Genomic DNA, 20,825 nt, shown 5'->3' on the forward strand with positions numbered 1-20,825 from the left:
AATGTAACTGAACTCCAGGGTAACCTAAAACCGTTACCGCTGAGGATTTCACATCACATACAGGCTGAGAGGATGGAGACAGGGGTCAGGAGGTTGATGGCAAATGAAGAGACAGAGACAGAGGGATGGAGGAGGATTTTGGGGGGAGGGTTGGTGTTAAATGAATCTCTGGCAGTGACGTTTGATTTCCTTCCAAACTCTGCAGTCTCCAGGGGACATGGAGCAGCTGTAGGGCTGGAAATCCCACCACTTGGCTGGTCGAAGTGTGTCAGATATGATGGATCTGAGTTGACTGCTGCCTTCCTCCAAATGCTTCACTTGTTTACCTTCTATCTATGGTCAGTAATATGGTAAACATGCACATTTAGACCTGCGAACTTGTGGCAGCCTGTTTTCCTTTTATCGTAAAATGTCTTATTACCTTCACATTATGAGTCACTTTACACACACTGCTGGGAAATCTTCACACAGGAAAAGAAACAGAAACTCAAACCTGAGGTACAAACTATTGATGCTCATGTGTTTCTACAAAGCCGATTTCATGAAGAAAATATCATGACATTAAAACAAAATCTGCTGATACATGGCTTCACTGGATCGCTGTGCAACGTACCACAACACAGCTTAGTGAGTCAAATATGGAAATGAGTCCACTGAACATTAAAGGCATGAAGAGTGGTGGAATGTAAATATGATGCGCTGCTGCAGATGAAGTTATCACAGTTTAGACAGTACTTCATGATCCGATCTTTAAATAATATACATAGTACACATTAATGCAGCAGGAATATTCGTCCAGCAACAGCTGATATAACAGTAAACACTGACGGTGTAGCAGCAGAGTACTTTTACTTTGATCCTTTAAGGTCAGTCCACTGATAGTACTTAGACACTTAAGTAGATTTAAATACAGGATGACTTCTTGTATTGAAGTACTTTCACAGAGTGGTACTGTTACTGTTACTGCAATAAAGGATCTGAGTACTTCTGCTGGCCACGGACTTGGTGTGCTTGTATAAACTTCATTTATAAAAGTAGAACTCTAAGTACTCACAGTAAATAGTTTGTGTACTGTCGCTTTAAGACGCCACACCATGTTTTTTTTTTTTTGTCTAAGAAATAAAAAAGGTGTTGCATCACATGAATGTGTGAAGTCTCCACAGCAGACAGTAAGAAAGTGTGTGCCTGTTGTTTTAAACATGTCCTTTCAGGACTGGGCTTCTAAAACATCTGAGCATGTTTCTACATGTTTACTCTTGAACAAACAGGCTCTCCAGGTGTGCAAACACAGGGCTTATGTTTACCTGCCTGGAGACACCAGCTGGATCTGGCTCTCAGGTCTGAGGACAGGGGAGCACTTCATTCTGGTGGTTTTCCAAGAATTTTATCACATAACATGGCGAAAAGCAGCTGTGAATGTTTGCTGTGAGGAAAGACTTACTAGTCTTCACGTGCAAACTGTCTGAAAGTTTAATAAATGCATTTCTGAGTAGTCCAACCTGTTCTGCCTGAGACACTTTACTGTAAGTTATTAGGATAAATTAATATATTCCAGTTGTTATGGGACTGTAGGCCTCCATGCAAACAAGATAAAGGAATTCATAATGCTGTGACTGACTGGTCATACTATGAAAAGTGTCTGCTCTTACATTCTCATGACAGTCAAAAGATTACCATCCAGTGTGTGTGTGTGTGTGTGTGTGTGTGTGTGTGTGTGTATGTGTGGTCTTTTTGAACTTTGGTAGAGAATTACAGCCTCACAGAACAACCAGGGTGGCTGTGACCTGTGGTTTTGTTCCAGCTCTGCAAAGAGTTCTGTCCAACGCTTTCATTTTGTGTCTGTATTGACGACTGCAGCCTGAAATTTCCAGCTAAAACATTAGAGGCCGTTCACCTCTGTCACCCTCTGTGAGGGGCTATGACTGTGATCATCTTTGGGGAGTGCTGTGCTTCCCTCTGTCGAGTCCAGTGCTCTTATTGTTGCAGATTCAGTGGGTGTTGTCAGCGTTCAGGTTTCCCACATGCCTCAAAGTGTTCAGGTCCACATCCACCCCCACCACCCTCAAAACACTGAGGAGGGAACTGTACTTGGGGGGAGGGGGAGTGTTGGACTGCAGGCTGATAAAAACAGTAGGAGTCCCCCTTTTATCACTTACATAAGCTGGGTAATTCTGCCCCGTGTCCCCTGTCAGCACAACACTACCTCCACCTCCCTGCGGGGCTCCCCTGGTGTTCTCCGTGGTTCCATTAGGTTAGTGTTGTCTTGCTTTGATTAGAACAGGAGGTTTAGTGCCAGTAAACACTGAAGTTGTGTCTCTCATGGGAGCAACGGGGACATTGGTTCAGTGAGTGAAGAGGCTCCAGTAAAATGTGAAAATGCAGCACAAATTCACACAGCTCTGACTGTACCAGCAATGATTTCAGTAAAAACACCAAAAAGGAAAATCACTGATTCAAATGAGAGCAAAGGCTGATTGTTGTTTCACTGTATATCACAGTAAACTCAATATTTTGGGGTAGCCCTGTTAGGCTGTTGATCACATGACAGAAATCATTTGAAAACATCATTTCTGACACTGGGAAATAGGAAAATATTGGGTTTTTAGGACATTGTGTAAAACTCAATTTATAAGAAAACCCACTCTGACTAAAGAAAGCTTTATCAGATGCAGCGTACACTAGGATAAATAAATAATGGTGTATCTCTCAAATCGCTCGAGGTTGTTTTCAGTTTGTGCAGCTTCTTAAGCAGAGTGTGATGATTATGATCAACATGCCTTAATGTCATCACTTCCATGGTATTTCTTAAGAAATTCAACTGCAAGCCTCCACAATTCAACAGTTTGGTTGTAAAATTCAATCTGCGACTCAACTGCTCCACAGCTTGACGACAGGCCCTCATTGCACATTCATCACGTGACGCATTCTATGTTGTCAGTCTTGGTTGTTTTCCCTCTTAGCCAGTTTTATTTTTTATCTCTCAGTCTAATTCTTGATTAATCCAAAGTATACCCACTTTATGCTTTTCAGTTTCTGCAGAAAATTCTCAGAGGGTGAAGCTGAGAAGAACAGGTTGTTGCTGCAGTATGAGATGATGCATCCTTGCTCTGTGCTAACCTGAGATTCTCCTCTGGTTGTTAATTTAATGTTGATGCTTTAGGCTCCTCTGCTTGTTTCCTGCTCATCAGCCTGTGTGTTGGATCTTTAGCCAATGTGGACTGAGGATTTCCCTTCTTTCTTCCTCTCTCTCTCTCTCTCTCTCTCTCTCTCTCTCTCTCTCTCTCTGCCTCTCTCCACCCAAACACACTGGCCTCTCCTGAACGAATGTGATCCCATCAATCGCCACTTCACATGCAGACAGGGTTGCCAGGCAACCATGTCTGGTCACCCAACAGCCCCATAATCCAACAGAAGATGTAGATTTTATGGGAAGGTTTCTGTGTGTGCATCCACTGCACATGCATATGAGAAGATGTAATACCCTGCTACAAATCTGCATGTCAAATATGAAATCTATTTCCATTAAGCCTTATCTCTGGGCGCGGTGCAGGAAGTGTGTGTGTGTGTGTATGTGTGTATGAACACTGTGTGTTTTGTTTACCTGCATCTTTGCAGCTGAGGCTCATTTTGTATTCCAGGCAGAATTCCTAACGTGGAGGCCTCAGAGTCTGTTTAGAGGAGCATAAATCTGAATGCACGGGCTATTTCCTTTTCTGGTTGTTTTGGCAGATTTCAAAGACCTGTAGGCATTTCAGGCTTTTATTTTCTCAGTATTGTACATTCACTGAAGAGACACCACTTCCTATTCACTCATTCTCAGCCAGTGTGCAGGAGTGTCTTCCAGCAAGGTGCTGCACTGGACAATGAAATATGTGCAAGCACACAGGCCAGGTAGATAAATTTGTAATTAGAACAGGGAAATTCTGTTTTTTACAGCTCAGCTATGGAGATGGAGGCTAAAATGTGAATATATTAGTTTATGTATTTAGTGTCCCCACAATGCAGTGCTGTGCATTTTTAACATAATACTTTTTTCACCTGCACAGCTAAAGAAGATAAAATCCCCTTAGCATGTTCACTGTTTATTTATTCATCATTATTCACAGAGAGGAAAGAGCACATTACAGTCTTGCAACCTTAAAGCTGCTCACATTATGTTTATATCAGCATAGTGAGGACATGTCTTAATTAAATAATCTGGCCGATTTCAAGATTAAAATCAAAAGATTCACCACAATCCTTCAGGACTGACCTTACAAACCAAGGTCTCCAGTGCTGAAAGTCCAGCTCCTTATGAGTTTGGCAATTTTTTTCCTGATTGATCTTCATGCCTGATGGCACCAAATGATCTTTGTAACTTAATGACAAGGTATGGCATTGATTATCAACAGAAATGGGCTTTTAAAGTAAGGCTTTTGCAATGTATACATATATCTTTGTGGTACATACACTTTGGAATTGTTAATCTGGTTAAAGACACTGATCAGCCACAGCATTAAAACCAGCTGAAGTGAATAACACTGATCATGTTTGTGTTTTTCTGTGCCGTCCTCACACCAGAAAGACGAACATTCCTGCAGCAGGTTCCAGTTTCCAGCTGGGTCGAACAGCTGAGCTCGGCCATCTGTAGAGTCAGAGTGGAGGTTTTCTCACAGCCAGGCAAAACGCAACACACAGCCTTCAACATAGAGCATAATTAATGCAGAAAACATATTATAAAGAATACATGAAAAATTGATATTTTACATTATTCAGCACTTCAGAAATTATAATTGCGTATAATCACATTATAGTGTATTAAAAGTGAAAATTTTAGGTTTCCTGTTTTCTGTGATTCCAAAGAAACAGGAAACTAATTTCACTAAAGTCGCTCATTAAGGTTCAATGTGCAATAAAGTGGAGAGGAAATATCCCAGACAAGGTGCGCCTGCCTCACTTCATGCCAGTCCTGCCAGCGTTATTATTCACAGCTGCAGAAGTTCACTTTTACAAGATCATAGTTTTTATCACTAATGAAGTGTTTTTTCTTTCTTTTGTAAGTACCTTAAAATCGAAACTGTGAGCAGAACGTCACTCCACAGAATATTTGTGACAGACAACTTCAGCGTCGGTGGAATAATAATCTGAACATACTCTGGCTCCAGAAAGAAATCAGTTATTGCATACTTTATTGCATTTAATTGTAAAGACTAATCCTACTCAATAACCCATACTGACAAAGTGAAAACATGGTTTTAGAAAATTCCCCTTTGGAAACAATTACAGCTTTTTTCTATGTGACGTTAAAGTGTGTGAAAGTGAAGGGGTCTGAATACTTTCTGAAGCCACTGTATGGTTTAATAAACTGAATGAGCCAGTAACATCCTGCAATGCATCCTGCTGCTTTCCATCTCTGAAGGTCACTCCCCATCGCTCGGCCTGAAGCGTTATTGCTGTCTATGTTAGAAAACATTGATGGCAACTGTGTGAGTGTTTTGCTTCAGCTGTCAATGATGCAATGAAAGAAATGAAGCGTTAACACTTATGTACTGTATTTCTGATCCAGATCAGATGTCTTGCTAAGCCTTGTGCCACATTTTAAAACACCACTTCCCAGAGCTCGGTCTGGGAACCCATGAACTGCCTTAAGTTTTGATTTAAGGAACAAAATAAAGCCTAAACAGTGTTCACCCCTCTGTCCTGTGGCCTTCAGTGGTGAAGTCTGACTGAAACTGTGGAGTTTAGTTTCCTTGCAGCCTGTTTTGGAGTCGTTCAGCTGCACCAATCATTAACTGTGTCAGCAGCTGCACAGTGTTTGCTATGCAGAAGATGTCTGCATTTCACTGCTGCTTAAAAGTACATGCCTGCACAATTATTAAATATATTATTCAATATTAAACATTATGAAATAGAGAAATTATTGTAGAGAAAGTGTTCAAACTGGGGTTGGATAACATGTGGACAATAGCAGCTTTAGGCTCTGGACAAAGTTGCAGATCAGCCAGAAACTACAAAGACTGGACAAGCAACACATAACAATCATTTCCACTGATTTACACAGATTTTTGTAGTCTGACAGGAAGGAACTGGAATTTTTACCAGACAACAGAGTTCATCTGAGACCCTGGATGGAGAGGTGTGTAGGACACTAGAGCACACATACTGATTCAGCAACTCCTGCTACTCACAGTGAATCAGACTTGACTTTGCAGCCCTGCCAAGCCTGACGGATTGAAAAACCACCAAGCTGTAGAAAAGGCTTTGAGCACTGGCAGCAACCGGATCACTGACACTCTATTCAGTTCTGTTCAGTTGCCAGACTAGTACAGACCCAGTCCAATCAATCAGTCATAATGTACAAATCATAGTCATCTTTGGTTCAAGGGTCATAATGTGTCCCTGCCCTTAAATGTTTTGGGTAGTCGTATCTGTGCAGAAATGACTCATGCAGCTCCAAATCTCTGTTTCCTGAAGATACTGTTGGTGCGTTTGTGACTGTGACTTCAGGCCTGCAGAAGACCGGGTTAACCGTGGGTTAAATGTAGCGTGCTGTGAAAGACAAAGCTGTGCTGACATGAAGACAATCTGCTTAGCGGCTGGCCTGCAGCGCTGCAGGACGATGAGGCTTTGATGCAGGTCAGCTGATCAAAGAGGTGCATGACATTTCAGATTTTAATCTAATCACACTGGGTCACATTGATCTGAGTTCCTGCGCCTTCCTGAAGATAAAGTGTTTAGTGACCATTATTTTTATGTGTGGCCAGTTAATAAAAAGTACAACAATGCAGATCTGAGAAACTAAACAACAGCTGGAAAAAAATTAAGTTTGATTCTGTTTTAAAATATTTATCCCTAGAAAGTTCTGATTAAAAAATCACACCACACAGCATCAAGAAGATTAGAATATTAATGCCTTTTTTTAATCTAGTCTAAGTACAAAAATATGATTTTACACATTGCAAGGAGATTATCTTCATTCCCATGCATGCTGATGTTTTTGTGTCTAAATCTGTGTGAATTAAACCCTCTGCTCAAACACCTCCATCACTGCCAGTCCAGTTTTAAAGACTCTGTGGTTCTACTGAGACAAGTCTGAGCTCAGGCCTTTGTCTTTCTGTTCCAGCTGAAAAAGTTAAAAAAAAAGGTCTTACTACAGGTCGGCGAAGTTCATTCTTAGTAATATACTTTCAGACAGTAAGGAAAGGGGAGCCCACAGGTGGCAACAAATCCCTTATGAGCAGGCACTTGGCGACAGTGGAGAGGAAAAACTCCCTTTAACGGAAGAAAAACCTCCAGCAGAACCAGGCTCAGTTTGGGAGGCCATCTGCCTCGACCGGTTGGGGTGAGTGGATAGAGGAGAGAGAAAAGAACAGCAACAATAAACAACAAATAGACACTGCAGGTTGGTGGGGCCAGTAACTGCACATCAGCAATATACAGCTCCAGGACCAGGGACACCTGCAGAAGGTACAGACAGAGAGTGTGTTAACATGATGCTCATTGGAAAATAAAAGTTGAGTGATAAATGTTGAAAAAGTGATTTTTTTATTTTTTGTGGTCAATGTCTTACTGAATCAAAAACAGTCTTTTTGATATGGTCCACTTCCTTCAGTAATCTAAACCTCATCTGACTGACTCTGCTTGATCTCCAAGGCTGACTGGTGAACCCAATGAACCTGTCAGTTTAACAGGATTTTGAGGGGTGGGTGTTTCTGCTGCACTCAGCATCACTCGCTGTCTCATCCTGTGAGGGAACCAGTGATTTCAAAGGGCTTTTGATCTCAGCGGCTCAGACGGTTCAGTCCATGAGACATGACATGTTGGCACCCATCAGTAACAGAGATGATTTAGAAGCAGCTCAGTCTCATTATGCCCCACTGCTATAGTTTTCTGATTTAGCACAGAGTTGCAGCTGTACTAACACTGCTGAGGTGCTGAGGACTGTTGACCCTTTGATGAGGAGAAGGACATGAAGCTAAACTGCAAACACTTAGTTTAGCTTGACATAAAGCTGGAAACAACCAGCCCGACTCTGTCTGAGATGCAGGTGGTGTGTTTACTGCATTTCAGATGCATACCACCAGGTTCAGGTGACTAACACGAGGTCTCTTTGTGTAAAACTGCAACCAGTTTGAAGATGAGAGATTTTGGATATTCATGCTCGAAATAAACATAATAAATAAAATAAATGAACAGATTCCCAAACCATCTTCTAATGAACACAAAACCTTCTTGATGACCCATCATCAAAAATTAACAAAGGTCTTTTTTTTCGCAGTTCTGGCTTTAAATCGCCATATCATCAATTATTATTAATCAAAATCATTAAATCTGGGAGACAAACGGGCTTAAAGCAGCAAGTGACATAAAGCGGTGCCCTTTGACCTGTCATGTGACAAACCTGACGTAATGGCGTGTGAAAGCCCGGGTGAGTCTGTCGAACTTGGGCCAATAATTTGTTTAATCATGTGTTTAATACAAAAAAAACAAAAAACAAAAACCTCTCCCGTTATGCGTCAGAACAACGAGCATCTTATCATGTATGCACAATTTTGCTTTAGCTTCGTTATGCTAGTTAGCATCACATGAACCAGAATAGCTAGGTTAGGTTTTATAGCTAACATTAGCTTCTTTCATACCGCGAGCTAACGTCACTTTATTTTCATAAAGTAGCTGTTTATGTTTTACGTTTATCGGAAGCTTTTACGCTGTGTCAAAGCTTCAAGTCATTGACCAGAAGCTAACAGAGCTAGCGTTAGCCTAAAGAATGTCCACGCTAAGCTAGCGTAGCTAAACTAACGCAGGTAACGTGATAACGTAGCTAATGTGGTTAACTCAGCTAACGAAGCTAACGCAGGTAACGTTATGCTCTGCATCATTCATCACCGTATTTTATTGTGAGCTGACATTACTCCTAATGTTGAAACATTCTTACTGGTCAAAATATCATTGCAGGTAACTTAAATGTGAATCATATCCACCTATTTGATGTGAGAACAACGAGCCATGCCCTGTGAGTAAACTTAAAATAGCTGTGGTGAAATATAAAATGTTAAGGCCAGAAATATATTTTTAATGATCTGCTTTAGTACATATTTGTGCATACAAAACCAGATATGGCCTGCTCCAGTCTAATTCTTGGGCTTCACCAGGAATCACTGAGTCAAGTAGAATTGTTGATTGTTAAATAGCGATTCTGCCCTTCCTCAGCAATTCTGAATAGAATGTGCGCAATAATATTCTTAATTCTGATTCTAATAATTTATTTTAAGATGCTCTATGACCACAAGGATTCAGACCAGAGAGTGAGGATGAGTGTGATGAGCATCAGGAGACACACCAAACAGGTACAGCTGAATGTACAGTATATGTGTTACCATTCATGGTCTATTCCAGTAACAGAGGAAGAAGCAGAAACATTGATGCAGTAAACAGTGGTGCTCTTAATGGATTAAGGTACAATTCTTATTTATCCTCCTGTTGATTTAGAAGAACTATATGTGATGTTTCTAAGGCTGACCTTCAGTTGTAGTAACTTGAAATATGACATGGTGCACAGGTATGTGGGTTGGGAGGATAAATACAATGAATCAGAATCAATCGGCTTTATTGCCAAGTATGTAGGACACACAAGGAGTTTGATAATGTTAGTTAAATGACCATATTTTATATCATTCAGCCATGCTGATGGGTGACACTTAGAGTCAGGGCAGGAAGAGCAACAGCCCTCAAATTGTCTTTACATGTCGAGTAATCATGAGGATTTTGTTTTTATATTATATATTTATATAAGTGTTTGCATGATTGCTGACGCTTTTGGAATATAAACATGTAAATAAGGACGCTGATTGAGTTGAATATGTGCCACAAACATAATGTTCTATCCTGGAGTCTGTGAACTTCCAACAATCTGAAAATGATGGCAGGACACAAAATTGGAAGACTTTAACTCCAAAGTATACAAGGTCAGTAGGTCAGAGGGGACTCTGAGTTAACCGGTTTACGTTGGAGAAGGTAAGTTGAGCACAGCTGGAATCTCCTGCAGAGACAGTGCTCTGGCAGAGCTTCGTCGAATAGTTTTGCTCGCAAGCTTGACTCATTGCATTTAATCGGTTGTTGCTGGGCTGGCCAATCAGATGAGCCATTCATTGTGGAGTCACAGATGCAAACATCCAGTCCCCTTTCGACACCACTGTTTGTTACCAGGGTTGTCTGTGCCCTGCGGGGGGAGAGGTGGAAGTAGAGCAGAAAATGTAAGCAGAGAATAGAAGTGCTGTAGATCTGCCACCTGAGAACAAACATTTCAGACACAGGGTTTGTTGGAGAGGAACAACGAAAAGCTGAAAGGTTAAACCACATGAATCAGCAGGTAGATTTGAAAAACTGAGTTTGAAACCCAAAAAGATTAAGGGAAAAAAATACACTCAGAACTCAGAATAACAGTTAGTTGGGTCACAGTACTTTTTCTGTACTGAGTTCACTTTTCAACGTTTTTTCTACAGTTCTTTTAACGTCACATTTAAAAGGCACATATGCGTCAAGAACTGCACAGGACCAATTCTCAATACATTATACTGTTGCTCAATTGTATATATTAAAGTACTGAATTGTTGTTAGTAATGCATTGCCTTTTAAGCAGCATTTTAGCATTTTAGCCAATGCAGCTGGAACTGATTTTAACTCATAATGTTGAATAGTTAAAACATTTTTTAAACAATATATAAGACAGGTAGATAGATGGACACATAGCTAGCTAGATTGATGGATAGGTAAATGGGTAGGTAAAAGGACAGATAGATGGATAGATAGGTAGGTAAGTAGATAGGTACGTAGGTAGGTAGGTGGTAAGTGGAAATTTGTCTTTGGTTCACCAGCACATACATCATCACATCATGCAGGTATTAAAAACAAATTATGTACATGAGTAAAAATAAATTAAATACATATCAAAGATGGGGGTAAATTGATAAAAGAAAACACAGAAGAACCACCACACAACTGACCATACAATATTGAAAAGTATGCTGCATATGTACATTTTCACATCTACTGACTGCATTTGGTGCAAATGATCCTTCATAAACTTTCCACGTTGCTAGGGGCATTCTAAAACGTCGATCTGAGGGCATCAAATTTTATTCCGGAAACAAAGGATGTTAACTGTCACCTGAAATGGACTGAGTTTTCCTGCACATAGCAGTGTGATAAAGTAAGTCTATCTGCTGTTTTAACAATTTTGTTCAGGTCAGGTAGGTTGGTAGGTAGGTAGATGGACAGATAGGTAGGTAAGTCGGTATGTACGTAGGTAGGTAGATGGATAAATAGATAGGTAAGTCGGTATGTACGTAGGTAGGTAGATGGATAAATAGGTAAGTAGACATGTAGGTAGATAGATGGACAGATAGGTAGGTAAGTAGATGGATAAATAGATAGGTAAGTCGGTATGTACGTAGGTAGGTAGATGGATAAATAGATAGGTAAGTAGACATGTAGGTAGGTAGATGGACAGGTAGGTAAGTACATGGATAAATAGAGAGGTAAGTAGATATGTAGGTAGGTAGGTAGATGGACAGATAGGTAGGTAAGTACATGGATAAATAGATAGGTAAGTAGATATGTAGGTAGGTAGGTAGATGGACAGATAGGTAGGTAAGTACATGGATAAATAGATAGGTAAGTAGATATGTATGTAGGTAGGTAGATAGACAGTTAGGTAGGTAAGTACATGGATAAATAGATAGGTAAGTAGATATGTAGGTAGGTAGGTAGATGGACAGATAGGTAGGTAAGTACATGGATAAATAGATAGGTAAGTAGATATGTAGGTAGGTAGGTAGATAGACAGATAGGTAGGTAAGTACATGGATAAATAGATAGGTAAGTAGATATGTATGTAGGTAGGTAGATGGACAGATAGGTAGGTAAGTACATGGATAAATAGGTAAGTAGATATGTAGGTAGGTAAGTACATGGATAAATAGGTAAGTAGATATGTAGGTAGGTAAGTACATGGATAAATAGGTAAGTAGATATGTAGGTAGGTAAGTACATGGATAAATAGGTAAGTAGATATGTAGGTAGGTAGATGGACAGATAGGTAGGTAAGTACATGGATAAATAGATAGGTAAGTAGATATGTAGGTATATGAATAAATTGATATAGCTCTTTTTCAATGTCCATTGCACTAGTGACTTAAGTGTTTAAGGTATCATTTGTACATATCCATTTGCAAGTAGTGTTCAATAATTTACGCTGAGACTGCATACATTAATAGCACATATTCCTCTGTACATTATATGTTTATAGTACTCACTAACTGCATATAGTTGCCTTGTACTTGCACATGTGCAATGACAAAATAGTTTAATCTAAATGGACAGATAAGTAAGTAGGCAGGTAGATAGGTAGGTAGATGGACATATATGTAGGTAGGTATGTGGATAGATAGGTAAGTAGATATATAGATAGGTAGGTATATGGACGATAGGTAAGTACATGGATAGATAGTTAAGTAGGTAGGTAGGAAAATGGACAGAGGAAAATAGAAATATACGTAGGTGGATGGACAGATAGATAACTAGATAAATGGATGGATAAATAGATATAAGTAGTGTAAGTAGATATATGTAGGTAGGTAGATGAACAGATAGGTGGGTTAAACTAATGATAGATACGTAAGTAGATATATAGGTAGGTAGATGGGCAGGAAGGTAAGCAGATAGATAGATAGGCTGGTAACTAGATAGATAGCTAGGTAGATAGATCCCTGCTCTGTCATATTCAACCCTAATAATAATATATTCAACCCACACTCTAAGGCCCTTGATGGGATGGTTAGCATGTTAACCTTTATTTTAAACCTCATGATTAGATTTTTCTATTTTAATAAATTTTTTCTAGTTAATTTAAAACTTTAGCTGGTAGAACAAATAGACAATACTGAGTAAAAAATTGTTTTTTCTACAATTTTGTTGAGTCACACTCTTAAAGAAGAAGCACTAATTTCATTATAACATTTTATGATTGTTTCAACTGTAATCCCTGTGTCATAAAAACAGCGGTCTTGCAATTCATGAATTATCCTAGCTTCACATAAATGTGTAAGAAAGAACTCCAGTGGAGAGGAACACCCCCCTCAGGTGCAGTCACCTGTATGAGAGGATACATACATTCTCCTCCTGTTTGTTCTTGTTTTTGACTCTGTTTATGATTGTGCACCCCAACTTAAGCTACAAAATGTCAGCCAACAATTCAAAGCATTGCATTGTAAGCCTGGAGTCCTGCTCCCTTGGTCAGTGGTCCTCTCACACTCACTTCAGCCTCTACACTCTGATTAGGAGCTGTATATTTGTCGTAGACTGGAAAATATATACATTAACATAGAAATGCAACAATCATAATGTGCGCATCCAAAAACACTAGCTGTCTGTCACACACATTGTGTTCACTTCTTTTCAGAAACTAATAGTGCTATTGAGGCTTCAGGGCTGACAATGACCTCTAGCCCTACTAAGCTGAGGGAGGAGAGTTTGTCTGACCTAGGTTCAGTCAGGGTCTACGGAGGAATCCTGAATTCCTTGGAACTCAGCAGGCGTGCTTCATAATTGGAGAGTCATGTTGATTTGTAATGTGCTGACTACCCTTCACTCTTCAAAGCCTTAGCACTGTTTCAAAGGGGAGAAGAGAATGAGGATCTTGCTCAGTGACAGAGATGAGATTTACTGACAAAGACAATAGGTTCAGTGATGGCAGCATTAAAACACAGTCTTCAGAGTTTACACTGTTGTTACAGCAGTATACCTGACACCATGTAAAGTACGTATGGCAGCACATTCACACACTGAAATTACCTGTATTGACTAATATAAACATAATCATGTAGCGTAGTATATACACTAGGAAAGTTCATACAGGTTGTAGTAGAAGTAGGCTAAGATCTTCCTATGTGTGTTTTCCAGGAAATGATGTGCACATTTAGTGTTAAGCTGAAGCTTTACTTCTCTAGACTATGACCTTTGTTAACTTATCACTTTCTTACCTGTAACTTAACCTACATTAGATTTGCAAATAATAAAGGGGTCATTCTGATCCTGGACCAACGGACAGAGTCAGTCTGCAGCATGTTAATTAAAATGTCGTTCACAGAAATCACATTGTTTTCTAGCAGTAGAGACTTTAGGCGCCTTAATAAACGTAATCAAAGGTTTTAGATTCAGGGCCCAAGCCTTCCTTTTTGTACAATTTAAATGGTGTTTAGTTACTTAGGCTGTGCAAATAAAGACAATCTCTAAATGACATGCACATGAAAACATTTAGATATATGGGTACAGCTAGTGAACAAGTAAAACAAACCATTATTAAAGCAGGAATGAAGTGGAGTCACAGGTGGTGTTTCTTTTCAATAATGGATTCTGTCTTTGCAGTCAGGGATGAGGTCAGGGATGGCTTCCCTCAGGAAAATGTCACTTCTCATTTGACTTGGTGTGTGGACCAGTATTACCTGTGTTGTGGAGACATAAATATCTTTACATGGTCGCACATTGCAGGAGCTTGATATCCTTGTGGGGATAAACCCAGGCCATACAATATAAATCATTAGATGTTTAAGTGATGACATGGTTTAAGGTTAGGACAAAACTCCAGGATATGAATATAATGTCCTCCAAAGTGATGGAAACATGGCTGTGTACGATTTTGTAGGCGCCCCTGGCATGAATCAAATGCCCTGATCCTCTGATCCTCATACCGTTGGTCTGACACACTGTCATCCCTCCTCGTCTCTCCTCCTGGAATAAAAAGTCCAGAGTTTACAAACATGTTTGGCCTTGTAGATATTACCGGAAGTGAGGAGTAATCACTGAGGTTATCTGGTAGGAGATGTGGAGACAGGAGTGACTGTTTTTATTAATTTTTCTGATTTCCTGTGTGCCTTGATGCTATGAAGCTTTTGGCATCTTGTGTTTTTCTAGGTTTGGATGTAATCTCTTTTAGTTGTTTGGCAGGTTACAGTTACCTTCAGGACTTTGCACAGGTTTATTAATTAGATCAACTGAACCTTTAGGAAAGAAATTGATATTGTAGCCCCCACTACAGGTGTGATTTCACCTGAGGGGAGAGGTTTAACAAAACGTTCCGAAAAGATTTTGGTTTTCCTCTAAATTGTATTAACACAGACATTTACCCTGTGAGCTGTTGTAACTATGCTCTGCCTGCTGAGCCTGCTGAACCTCCTGCCTGTTTAATTACACACAACCATACAGGCCACAGAGGCTGGTCATCAAAAGGAAGTTTTTACACTGAATTTTAGAGTGATCACTTGGGTTGCGATTAGGTTTGAGGTTTAGGTTAAGGTTAGGTTATGTCTCCAGAAAATTAAGTTGGGTCAGTGTAGAATGTCCATGAGGAGTAAGGACAGTATGTGAGTGGACTATATGATGCACATGATGTAGGTGTGTTCGAGTTTTCTGTTATTTTTGTGTGTTTATATCAAAAGTCCATTGTCAGTAATTTCTACAACAGCTCATCAGTACATGTGGTATCCATGTGGTATCTGACTTGACTCTTCCATTGAGAAAATGTCTTTAGTTGATTACTAAGGTACCTTTTTAAAAAGGTACATATGTATTTTATTAAAATTATATTTAAATGTGATTAGGCAAAAATAAAATAATAATTACATAACAAGCAACAGGAATCTGTGGCTCTGGTACTTTAAGTATCACAAACCATAACACTATAAACAGTTTTTCATGTTTCACATGTGCTCACATTGTCAGTTTCACTCCTTTTTAATATTGTAACTGTTGTTGTCACACTTTGTACATTTTGCCAACTTCTGTCTTACTGTGTCAGCACAATGAGGCCTGTCATTTAGCAAACACAGCTGCTGTTCTCATCCAGCTTGTTCAGACTTGAGGTAAATGTCGGGCCGAACAGGGCATGTGTGTCAAAGTCCAGATGACACATTCAGACATGAGACAGCCTGTCCCAGAGCTTAGAAAAAACAGGCATTCATGTGTCAGTGGGTATTTTAAATGTAGTGTGTGCTTTGTGCAGAGAGCCAGCAATAGAAAAATGTGGCAGTAGTCATTAAAGTGTTTGATATTCATGAAAACATTGGAGCCCAAAAGTACAGTTGGAAATGAACTCTCATGTTATTTGTGTGAAATGCAATCACCAGCAGATGGAGCTCTTGACTTATTTTTTTTTCCCATGACAAATGAACTAGTAGAGATGTCAAGATGCATAAAGGATGAGTTAGTGGAAGACTTTTATCAACATCCACAAGGTCCTAATTATATATATATATTTTTTTCAGGTGTCATAGTTTTAGGAAAATGTGACAGCCGCTGTGACCATTATTTACAGTGTTCAGTGTTCATCATACCAAAAAAGTGAAAAACAGACATTTGTAATTAGAATGTCGTATGTTGAGAAATCTTCCACTAACTGATAATTAATACATTTTGACATTGCAACTGCTTTGTCATACAAAAATTAAGCCAACTGCTCCATCTGTAGGTGATTGGCAGACTGAACAAAATGTAAATCCTACAGACCACACAAAAACACTTCTTTCAAACTTTCAACAGTACCTTCATATAAAAAGCAGTTTTATTGTGTTTAGTTGTGCAGATTTGGATTTATAACTGCTTGTTTGTGTTAGATGTCAAACTCGTTTATGTTGACTCTAGTAGGTTTTTTTTCTATCTTATAGAATTATTACCTCTACTACTGGTTTTGGTGAAAACCTGAGAGCAAATCTTATTTCACTCAAACAGTTTACTCATATACTGATTATATAATGTATGCAGAGAGAGAAGATTTTAACTTGTATTCTTAAATCCAGTGAAAATCTTTTGTACAACATATCATGTTTCACTCAGTCTCTCTACAGTACGTTGGCCTCACGAGATCCCGGCTGCAGAATCTGAATAGTGACAATGAGTTTAACAGTTTTTCTAAACCAGGGATAAAACAAGGCATAGATCAGAGGGTTTACACACGAGTTAAAATCAAATAGATAGATCACGTAAGATGCAGCTGAAGCATTAAGCAAGTTGTCCCCTGCAAGAGTGACACAGTAAAATGGGCAGAAACACATCAAAAACATAGCTACAAGAACACCAAGAGTCCTGGCTGCTTTCAGCTCAGATTTTGTTGTTGTCACTGAACGCTGCAGTGTGACAGCTGTAATGTGAGAGCGCATGGCCCGAGCCTGAGACACAGCCACAACAAACACTCTCATATACAGAACTATGATGACAGTAACTGGAGCAATGAAGGTCACAACAACATCAACAATTCCTGCAATATAGCTAATAACAAACACACACTGTCCATAGCAGGAGTTATACCTGCCTGGTTCAGTCAGATCATCCTTTAATAAGAGCATGTTGTAGAAAACAGAAATGAGCCAACACAGACAAACACAGAATTTCACTCTTCTCTCAGTGACTCTTGTGGGGTAATGCAGAGGGTCACAAATAGCCACATAGCGGTCGACTGATATCAGAACTATGTTTCCTACTGAGGTGGAGGTAATGATTGCAGACACATACTTAACCAGAGAACACACAAGATCACCAAGAAACCAGCAGCCTGTTTTTCTGAGTATTTCTCCGGGCATCAGTACGAGGCCCACGAGAAAGTCTGAGACAGCCAGAGAGAGGAGGAGGATGTTGGTGTTTGTGTGGAGCTGCCTGGAGGAAAAGAGAAAAGTGTCATTAACCAACAAGTTGTGTTCAATATCTCTGAATGTTTCCTAATTTGACACATCTGTAGTCACCATATGGTTAAGTGTAGACTATTAAAACTACTTGCTGAGCTCAGTGAATAGACACCTGAACTGTGGTTTCTGGTGTCAAATATCAGTCAGACCTTTGTTTCATTGTGCACAAACAGTCAACAAGGCAGAATCAAAGTCTAATGTGTCAACATGAGCCATGATTTAGTAAAAGCCTAAAGACAGTTCTTGTAAATGTACAGCAGCTGTTCACATTTTAAGACAAAAATCATAGAGAAGTGAATCTGTGCCTGAAGTGAGAAATTGAGATGATGATGAGCAGGTTCAGAGCCACAGTGAGCACAGAGACAGAGGACAGCACAATGTGAAGGAGCACAACATCAGACCAGGTGAAAATCGGCTTCCTGCAGGAGGTGTTGAGTTGTGGAAAGCAGAGCTCTGCTCCATCCTCAACCTCCATCTTCAGAGCCCTGCAGAGAGCTGCAGCTTTGTGAACAAAAACTGACTCGAATAACTGATTTACCTCTCGCCTTTTCTTAGTTCATCCCCTCCTCTTTGTTTCAGTGTCTCTGGGACTCTGAGGTCCCTCCTACAGAGTGCTTTCTACACCAATGGCAAAAAACGTTTTGTAGAAGAAGAAAATGCTGTTGTTGCTCACTCATCCTCACTTTTTTGTGCTTTTTTATCTAATTTGAGAAGTCAACAGAAGTCTTCATTGTTGGACCAAAGGCGTTATCATTCACCAGTGTATTCACCCCACTGAACCTTACTAAGCCTCTTCCAGATCTAAAGTACTATGGTTCAACTGAGATGTTAAACTCTTTACAAGAAAGGGGCAAAACAGTTTATCTCATTTTTGTATTTTTTTGGGCCCTTGAAAGAATTGCCACCTTGCATGGTAAAGATGGTTTGTTTGCTTTGTTGATTTTTCAGACCTGTTTTGATGAGATAGTCCTTAATTAATTATATGGAGCCACCATCTAATGGCCCACCACCTGCAGAGGTAAGAACTGGGGACTACTCAGTTTTTTGCCAGGCAGTAGACAAGGTCAGGGATCTTGGCATACTGATCCCTGTGATTGTAGACTGGTTCTAAGGACATGGAATGCCACCTCTCTGGTGGGGAAAGATTTAAAGCTAAAACAAGAGGTGGAGCATTAACAGCTGCATATAGTTTGGCTCGACTTCATGCACAGCAGAGGCTCTGAAACCAAGCTCTTTAAGAAGTTCTGGAATCTCTTCTCTTCCAGAGTTGCCCAATGTTAGAAGTGCTGGGGATACTCACTAGACCCATGCGGAGCACCACGGAATTTATACCAGAGAAGGAGAGAATTGTCTGTATGAAACTGCAAATTGCACTGAGGAAGGGATTTGACTCTTGTCCGCACTTACATGTCAAAAAGCAGTTCAGGGTATTTGGCTTTCTTGTGGAGTCTGGATGTGGCCATAGAAAGGACACCACCAGAGCACTTCATAGCTTTTTTGGAGAACTTAAATGCTCAAGTGGTCGAAGATGGACATACCTGGCGTGGAAGGCACCAGTTCTGAGCAGAAATGGAGTTTTGTTATTTGACTTCTGTGCTAGTTACGAATGCCATGCCAGATTGTTTCTGATATGAAGCTTTGCGGGTGCAAGTGTGGGTTTAAAATATTGCACCCATGCAGGACTCTGGAGAAGACTGATAAGCAGGTCTGATAAAGCAAAACATAGTGAGGGGAGTGGGGAAGCTGCTGTCCAACTCCAGTAAAATTCCTTATGCATCATGGAACAGGTTGGGGACATGGAATCCAAGTGGACCGTGTTCAACCCTTTTATTGTAGAAGTGGCTTCTTGGAACGATGGTCAGAATGTTATTGGGTTCTGTCATGTTGGCTATCCGTGGCCTCCGCCAGGGTTGTCACTAGTAGAAGTAGTGAAGCCACACAACTTTGCGTTGCACATCTGTGAGTTCATAGAATTTTTAGCAAAAAGCAGTGTACGTAATGTATACATTTTACTTTTAAACTTTACAGCATCAAGTCACATTGTGCAATTGCTGTCCTAGGTTGCAAATATGAGGTTATTTTAGGTACAACCTTTGTGTGTTGCAGCTATAACTTCTAAGGAGCTACATATCATTTAACTGGTTAGTTGATCTTGTGCCCTCATAGATAAAGCACATTTCTGATTGATAAGTAGATTACTAGTATGTTGCTAGAATTTCTCTACCCACCCGCCTTACCCACTTCTCACATTTTTATTGCATACATAGATGTATAGATAAATAGGATTTAGATGAATTATAATCTCGGTTTAGTTTTTAGTGTCTACCAACTTGTAAAACTGCTTGTTTGTGTTTCATCTTACTTTTTTTACATCTGATTTTGTAGAACATTGGTCAGCAGCAACAGAGAAAAAGAAATAGCCTCACTTATGACAGAGGTCTCTAAGGTAGTTGGGAAGCTTCTCAGTGTCAATGCACAGGGATATGACGATATTTGCCCTAAAATCTTGAAGGCTCTGGTCTTTGCAGATCTTTACATCTTTTCAGTGCCACAATTAGAGGAGTGGGACAAAGTAAAGGGCTGTCACTGGTGTAGCAAAGCCACACAACTCTTGTGTTAACATCTGTCAGTTTGTGGAAATTTTAGTAAAAAGAAGTGTGTTAAAAGTTTCATTTCATTGTTCAGATTTTTGATGGTACATTATTCATATAGTGGTTGGTTCATGTTGTAACCTCTTATAGATAGAGCATACTCTTGATGAGCCTGTTATGCTGCTTTACCCACCTACCTGCCACATTGTTGGGATATAGAGGTAGATGCTATAGGAATTATAAACTTTTTGGATTTAGTGTCTCCCAACTTGTAAAAATTGTAATGTCTATAAGAGACATCACTCAAACTGCTTTTCCTGTCTCAGAGGATTTTTTCTACATTCTTATTTGACTTATTCCTTTGAACATGAAAACCAGAATCAGAGAAACAAGAGATGTCATTTTTTCCAAAAACTGACACAGTTTACTCATATACTGATTATACACTGTATGCAAAGAGAGAAGATTTTTACTTGTATTCTTAAATCCAGTGAAAATCTTTTGTATTTCACTCATAGCCTCT

At 39.7% G+C, this 20,825-nt stretch overlaps 1 protein-coding gene across 1 annotated transcript; it reads right to left on the reverse strand.

Moving 5' to 3' along the window:
* Positions 1-16,871: 16,871 nt before the first annotated feature.
* LOC113123746 (trace amine-associated receptor 13c-like) lies at positions 16,872-18,186 on the reverse strand. Its single transcript, XM_026296001.1, has 2 exons — positions 18,017-18,186; positions 16,872-17,682 (listed from the first exon to the last, which is right to left on the reverse strand). Exons 1-2 carry the CDS (start codon positions 18,184-18,186, stop codon positions 16,872-16,874), a joined length of 981 nt encoding a protein of 326 aa, XP_026151786.1.
* Between the last annotated feature and the right edge of the window lie 2,639 nt (positions 18,187-20,825).

The sequence above is a fragment of the Mastacembelus armatus genome, chromosome 21, assembly GCF_900324485.2.
Source record: "Mastacembelus armatus chromosome 21, fMasArm1.2, whole genome shotgun sequence".
In the NCBI taxonomy this organism is placed as follows: Eukaryota; Metazoa; Chordata; class Actinopteri; order Synbranchiformes; family Mastacembelidae; genus Mastacembelus; species Mastacembelus armatus.

Coding starts and splice junctions, on each gene's coding strand:
- LOC113123746 (XM_026296001.1), bottom strand. CDS start 18,186: ATGGAGGTTGAGGATGGAGCAGAGCTCTGCTTTCCACAACTCAACACC. Junction 17,683..18,016: donor ATCTCAATTTCTCACTTCAG/GCACAGATTCAC, acceptor CTTTTCCTCCAG/GCAGCTCCACACAAACACCA.